The sequence below is a fragment of the Lipotes vexillifer genome, unplaced genomic scaffold (genome assembly GCF_000442215.2).
Source record: "Lipotes vexillifer unplaced genomic scaffold, Lipotes_vexillifer_v1.1 scaffold687, whole genome shotgun sequence".
In the NCBI taxonomy this organism is placed as follows: Eukaryota; Metazoa; Chordata; class Mammalia; order Artiodactyla; family Lipotidae; genus Lipotes; species Lipotes vexillifer.
The window spans coordinates 797,495-804,994 of record NW_006782674.1 but is presented as its reverse complement, the minus strand read 5'-3'; the positions used below and the strand labels follow the sequence as shown (position 1 = coordinate 804,994).

At 50.9% G+C, this 7,500-nt stretch overlaps 1 protein-coding gene across 3 annotated transcripts in view; it reads left to right on the top strand.

Moving 5' to 3' along the window:
* The window catches only part of PLXNA4 (plexin A4), a 382,796-nt gene that overhangs the window by 65,261 nt on the left and 310,035 nt on the right, over positions 1 to 7,500 (top strand). The window contains exon 3 of one of the 3 annotated variants that reach the window (XM_007455356.1): positions 2,538 to 2,550. The exons of the other annotated variants lie outside the window; for them this stretch is intronic. Within the exon in view, the coding sequence (XP_007455418.1) occupies positions 2,538 to 2,550 (13 nt within the window). The remainder of the gene's footprint in view (positions 1 to 2,537; positions 2,551 to 7,500) is intronic. 3 annotated transcript variants of the gene reach the window in all.

The window sequence follows — 7,500 nt, the reverse complement described above, 5'->3', positions numbered from 1 at the left end:
ACCACAGGTAAAAAAGGCAACTGTATTAAAACATTTGCTAGTGGCTTTAGGGAAAGGGAAGGGAGGAGAGAGCAGAAAGAATTACTACCACGGACTTTGGTCGATCATCTATCACCTGATCTGAGTTCAGGGCTTGCCCCCTTAACCAGTGGTTTGCAAACGTTTTGGTTCCAGAAGCTGTTTGAGCTGCAGATAATGCCTTTCCTTCTCCCACAAACATCCCTGGCAGCTGTGTCACTTGAGGTGAATAGGAAGTGTAGTTATGCACTGATATATGCATATGCATGGATTTATGCATATGTATGTGTACGTATTATATATGTATGTATTATGTTCATATGTGTATGTATGTGTTTGGACGTGTATATGTGTGTGTGTGTATACACATATTATATGGATAACCACTTATTCATGTATTCTAAAGTGCAGATGGTCACCCCTTCTGGGGTACCTGTCTGCAGACAGCCTGGAGCATTTTGTGAGGCTCCCAGAGATGATTTCTTTCTCCAGGGCTGGCCTCCATGACTGCCGAGCCCGGGCAGGGTGGGCTGCAACATCTGTGGTCCATGTGTCTGAAGCCCCGGCATCTGCCAGCTGAGGTGCAAGTGTCAGGGCAGCTGGATCTGGCAGAGACTATTTTCTGCTTCTCAATTCCCTCCAGGCCAGAGATAAAACAAGACGTGCAGTTTCTGAATGAACCAGGGACGTTTAACGTTCTGGCTGATAGTATAGCACGTTATACATTATACGTGGTAATAACGGTGAGTTAACACTTGCTGCCTGGGATAGAAGGTTTAAAAGGGGCGTGACAGTTTGTCTCAATGCTGGTTGAAGAATGAATACATCCACGTGCTTCATAGAGTCACAGCCTGTTAAACCTTCGACACCATCATGTAAAAGCCTTTTAACAACTTATTTTCCAGCAATAACCAGTTGATTTGAGCAAAACTTTTTGTCTTGATATGCTGACAGTCATAAAGGAGATTGAAAAAAAAAAAAAACAACCACCATGAGGTCAAGAAGAGAATTGTCAATATAAAACACATTTAAAACCATGCGAAATTTTAATTTTTTAAAACATCTATTGGGGGCTTCCCTGGTGGCGCAGTGGTTGAGAGTCCGCCTGCCGATGCAGGAGACGCGGGTTCGTGCCCTGGTCCGGGAAGATCCCACATGCCACGGAGCGGCTGGGCCCGTGAGCCATGGCCGCTGAGCCTGCGTGTCCGGAGCCTGTGCTCCGCAATGGGAGAGACCACAATAGTGAGAGGCCCGCGTACCAAAAAAAAAAAAAAAAAAATCTATTAGGCTCTTAGTAGGTGCTGGAAAATGGGCTAAGCCAGGCCAGTTGCTAGCAAGTGGTAAATATGGTATACTACCACAGTCTACTATCAGAGTCCTTGCTTTACCATGGTGCTGTATGACATTTTTAAATGTGTTAGGCTAATACTGAGATTATCTGGCTAGAATTATCATCTTATGCTAATATTCACTGTGTGGTTAGGAGGTGAGCCGTTCCATGTGGGTAATGTGAACAATAACTGTGCTGCAAATAACACCATTATGCATCTAACACCCCTTTATTTTTGCTGTGTCATTTTGGACCTTTGACAATGGAAGCCTGGAAAATAGCAATGAAAGAGATGAACGTTTATTGAGTGCCTACTACATGCCAGGCACTGTGCCCAGTGCTTTATCCGTGGATTATGTGATAAAAGCAACCAACCATTACTTAGTATTATCTACATCGCATAGATGAGGAAATTGAAGCTCCAAGTGGTCACATTTTAACCAGAGTCTCACCCTTTAACCTCACGTTACCAGCATGTGCTTTTGGCACATTGTGTGCAAACCCATTTACGTGCTTTCATATCCGTAAGTTGTGCTAAGACTCTCCCGCAGGGAGTGTACCCAAGACAAGCTTCTCAAAGCCACGGCCAGTTTCCCCCAGAGTCAGGATGGACTCTTTGTCAAAGAGATGGGAGCCATCCTCCTACCACTACAACCACGCGCTGAATGCGGCTCCTGCCACTTCTCCCGCCCTGTCCTTCAACTCCTGTCCTCAGCCTGCTGACACTGCTCGGGTGACAGTGTGCACCCTCATCATCGTGGTCCCCACCTCTGGGTCTTCCTCTATTTTCAGGTTGTGGGCACTTAGTGGTTTGCGTCAACCTGGGGAGGGAGAAATGAGGGAGATCTCTGCTTACTTTGCACTGGGTGAGCCAACAGAGGGAGGAGCTGGAAGAATCAATCAGGGCGCAGGGGGCAAAGGGGATCTCGTGGTTCAGATCCGGCAGCTTTTTTTGCATCGGGTGCAGCTCTCCTCTCATTCCTGATCCTGAGCTATGCACAGTCGCAACTCTGACACCCACACACCACCAATTTTTGCGGCTTCATTTGTAAGAAAGTGTGCGTCTGTGTTCGCACACACACAAACTGTGACCACATCCCTCCCTGCTAGATTTCTGCCCCTCGAAATTCAGTTTCATCAGGGCCTTTAATAATTTCAGCTCCGGACCGTGAAGGGGAGGGGCAGTGAGCTGCTTTCTGACAGTTGGCAAAGACCTGGATGTTTCAGGATCTGACTTTGGATGCTCTGTGTCCTGACTGTTGTGTTTCTGGAGAGTCTCTTTCAAGAGTGAAACAGACACCCAATGCTAGTTAGTGGGTCCCCTGGATTGGATTCTCCCCTCCACAGAGTCAGCTAGTAGCCTTCCTCATCTGAGGATTCAGGGAACCCAGGAAGGGGACCTAGAATGGAATTCCCCAAGCTTGGTCTTCGGTACCCATAACGTCAGGTCCAAAGTCAAGAACAAGTCATGCTTGTGTGAAGTGGAACATCCCTGGGGCACTGGAGCCAGGAAGCTCAGTCAAATCCAAGCCAGATGGCCCTGCACAGCACCTGCAGTGGTGGAGTCCAAGTGTCCTCAGCCCTGAAATGCCTGTCTCCTTCGATGGAGTATGGCGGCTGGGAAGCCACTGCATGGACCCCATCCCAGCTTGGGGGAGCCAGGATTTCAACAGTCATTCCTAGTGTGTGGCAGACACCCTTAAAGCCTCTCCCTTCTCTCTCCTGTTCAGTAACCTTCTCACTAATTTCTGTCCTCGTGCTGATTTCAGATCTCCCAATGTCTTTGAATGGTCAGCCATCAACTAAAATTCAGTGCCCCGATTCTCCTTGTAGCAACTTGGGGAAGGCTGGAACGGGAACTTTTCTCTGGGACTCTCCAAGGGTTGGAAATTTAGGGGAAGACAGCCTTGCTTTGACTGGGACCTTCCACCCCTCTGGCTCCTTCTGCTGTGTTTCCAGTGGTGGTGGCAGCCCTTGCAGCTAGGGTGCAGGTAGAGAGCTGGCACTCCTGGAGCGACTGGCTCTGTCCCCATTGCTCATAATCTACGGGACAGGCCTTTCCCTGTGTCCCTCTCTCCCGGCTCCAGGACGGCAAGGCGGCGTAATTATCTTGGACAGCTGCACCGTGTTCATTGCCATTGCCTTACCTCATCAGTCCCCTGTTTTTCCCTCTAGCTGCTTAAAATATAAACCAGATCCCTTGTCCCCCGAGTCCGACTCCCTTCAGAGCGGGACGGAGTGCAGTGTGTCATATGTCCTCTGATTTGCAGCGTGTTTGGGTGATGATGCCAGATGGGCACGGGGGAGGGAGAGGGCGGCTCGGAGCGTGCAGAGGGAAGGGAATTCAGTTTTTCTGGGGCACCAGGCTCAGTGGGTGACTTCAGCGAGCTGTTTGCCTCTGAGGCCCCATCTGTGGATCAGAGGGAAACCTGTAAGTCACCGGTCATTTTCTGGGAACTTGAGGAGCCTGGAGTCTGTGCGGAGTCCCTAAGCCATAAACACTTCACTGCAGTGTAACTCTGGAGAACGTCAGGGCCACTGCTCTTTCCATCCCCGACACCATGGAGCTAGGGTTGGAGGCTGCAGTGCCTGTTTCCTGCTGGGCACCGGCCCAACCCTCGCCTCTGCCTCACAGGACTTATCCCTGGACTTTGGGGCTTTGCGAGAGACGAGAGAGAAGAGAAAAGAGAATATCCCAGAGCACCGGAAAGGGGGAGGGGGTGTGTGCACGGGCTCAGCTGACGTGCCCACAGGCAGCCACGCTGGTACACTGGCCAGTGCCCTCATGTGTCCCGCGGGTGCCCGGGGGGTGGGTGACCAGATCCCAGATAAGCATCCCCGACACGGGCAGTCCCAGCACACACTCGGACACAGACGACTCCCACACTTCCGTCAGGCTGTGACCCTTAAGTCTTCCTGCCACTTTCCACTTTCTTGGATGCCCCTCATCTTCCCCCCCCCCCCCCCACCCAACAAACCTCACCCTGTAAGCTCCGGCCTCCCTTCCCTTATAGGATTTGGGGTAATGGGAGGGTGTTAGTGGTCCTCTTGCGGGGGAAGAGCCGGCCCGAGGGGGGGCCACCACGGATGGGATTGAAGGCCCCATCAAGAGCACTGATTAGAACAGGCTGCAGTAAGATGGAGCGTTGTCATGGAAACCAGCTCTTGATGTTGTCCAGATTTCAGAATCTCTCTCCTCTCCCCACCTTGGTTTTTACTGCAAGGCTATGGCTACATGTTTGGCAGGAGTTTGTGGGCCCACAGCCTCCTCGGATGAGGACCTCGGATGTCAGCCAGCCTCTGCCACAAAGCTGCCCTTCTAAATGGGGACGTGGCCCTGCGTGGCCAGGAAGCCTGAGGCAGGGCCCACGTACTTCCTGCTGTGATCCTTAAGATACAGCTGGTGTATTTGGATGCCAGAAGCAGAGTCTGAGGCCCTGAGATGTGCCCTCTGTGCGTGGAGAGGGGCGGGGGAGAGGTGGGCAGGGCTGGGAAGGTGGACCCTAGCTCCACCTGCCCCCCAGTGTGGCCCCAGAGCAGAGACGCTGGGAGGAGGAGGCGGGCATGGGGTGCACGTTGCAGGTGAAAAACCAGAGTGTGGACTTGGGTTATCACGCAGGCCAGAATTCAGGCGTGGCTCAAGTGTTCCGCCTGCACGGGGGGCTCATCCTCTAACTCCTCCATACCTACACCCACCCAGGGTCACGCTCACGTAGCCAAGGCTGGTGAGAGCGGAGCAAAGTGTGACATTCTGACTCAGCACATCATCATTCAACCCTGTGTGCCTCAGTGTCTCCAGACAGCAAAATGAGGATCACGTCCTTAGGTCTGACCGCATCCATCCCAAGGATGGTATCAATCTAAAAAGAGACAGCAGAGGGCAAGCTCTTTGGAAAGGAACAAGTCTTATACAAAGTAAAGAAGTCATCATTGTCGGGAATCTATCGTGAGACGGACTTGGACCCACAAGACTTAACCGAGAGCCCCAGACTGGCCTTTGTCTTGGAGAACCTGCATGTCTAAGTTTGAGTTTTGCTAAATTTCTGGGAGAGACACTGCACAGTGCCTACGGCACTTTCACCCACCTTTCCTCCCTCTTTGCCTCCCCACCGTGGGCAGCAGGCATGGGCATGGGCATGGCAGGGAAGCCACCAGGCTGGCTAATGTGGGCTGGGCCCCAGCTACAAGTGAGGTGGGCACCCAACTGTGCCAGAAAGCCGTGCAGCTAGGGGTTGGGTGCACACTGTGGCCAAAGGGAGCATTGAAATTCGATGCTGGAAGTGCCAGGTCTGGTGCCAGTGAGGGGGCTGGGGTTGAGGACCGGGAGACAAGGGCACAACGTCAGGAGCTGAGGAAACGTGGGAACAGGGCGAGGGGAGACCAAAGGCAGACAGTGTCCTGGAGTCGGGAGGGGCCGTGACCGTGAGGTGGGCGGCCAGCTGGGGTTAACGGCGGTTACCGTCATTGCACTAACAGGTGCCGAACCTTCGTTGATTGATTGTCACGGGCCGTTGTCAATCCCTAGGGATCTGGATCCCCAACGTTTCTCTCTGCGTATCCTTAGCCTGGGTTCTGGCATGGGGAGCATTTTGTTTCTAATTTTCCTCCTCTGCCTTGTCAAGTGAGTATAATGAGGGTACAGAGGGACTTCCCCAGTGTGGCAGTTCTTTCCAAAATCCAGGGAGATGTAGATGAGATATTAGGAGGGCAAGGGATGGCCCGAATCCCTTCGCCTCACTTCTCAGGAGGTCTGGGGTGTCCCAGGTGGGCTCTTCTGTCTGGGGGCCTCTCCTTCCAAGCAGTAAAACGAGCCTCACTCTAAGTTAGGAAGATGGTAAAAGGTAAGGTGGTGTCCAGCTGATTCTTTGTTCTGAGAACAGAGTGGCAGCTTCAGACGCGAGCCAGCCACTCTTCTCTTTTGGTGGTGTCCGTACTACACATAAAACCCAGAAAAACATCCTGTTTCGAATGGCTCTGCTCACGGTCACGTGTCCTCTCTCAGGTGTGTTTTATTTGCTGTCCTTTTGCCTCAAGCTGCCTGCTTAGCACTAACTAGCAAGATGGGCACCGAAGCCTTTGCTGGGGTTTATTTTAGGATGGAAGGTGTTGAGGATGTGCCTCGCCCACTTTAGGGACCCAAAGCCATGTTTCCAGCATCACTTTGGCCATTATGATAAAAGGGTGACATCAAACCAGTTGCTGTAGTAACAGGCAATATCACATAGTTGTCAAAAGTGATGAATGATTTTCACAGTCAAAAATATTGATTCTTTTTTCAAAAAATTTACTTTGGTAAGGGGATATCCATAGAACTTCGGAAATGAAATGTAGCTCCTAAATTTGTCAACCCAGTCGAATGCTTTAACCTTGTCGTTTTGTCCCTGTTGCCGATCGAGCACTGGTATCAACCAGAGCTTGAGAGAATTACCTACATAAGAGCAAGCAGAACGATTAGCATTTACAGTGGTATGATGGCAACACGTAGAAGAGACATAACTCTAAGAGCGTATTATAATTCTTTGCAGAGATGTTATGGGGGAAAAAAACAAAACAAAACACTGACACGGAACTCAAAAGCCCCAATTCGAGTTTCAGCAATGCCATTTCTAGCTGTATGACTTTGGACAAATCGCTTAATCTTCCCGGCCTCATCTGTAAGAGGATGAAATAAGCCTGCCTCCCAGGGATGGATGGTGTGAGAAGTAGATGCAGCATATACGTGAAAGCACCATCAACTGCCAATCACCGTTAACAGTACTCTCTGCTCATGGGCAGTACTTTACAGCCTGCCCCTTCTTATACCTTCCCTCAGTTTTTCCATCTGTTAAATAGAGGCAGCAGTTTAGTCCTTGCCCACCCCTCCCCCTGCATGCACACTTCCTCCCCACGTCTCCCCCATGTTAGTGAAGAAAGAATAATAGATGTGAAAAGCTTTGAGTTCCTTGAAACCAAAGAGTGGGATAAATACTCTGTATTGATTACGATGATTATATCTGGGACCAGAAAAGTAGGATTGCCTGGTTGCCAGTGGCAACCGGCTGGCAGTGCTGCCGAGCTGGGCTGTGTGGAGGGGTGCCCTGGGAACTGAAGGATGTTTCTTTTCTTCTCTTTTTTAAAAATCCCCATTCCTCCTGCCTTGGTCTGGCATTCCT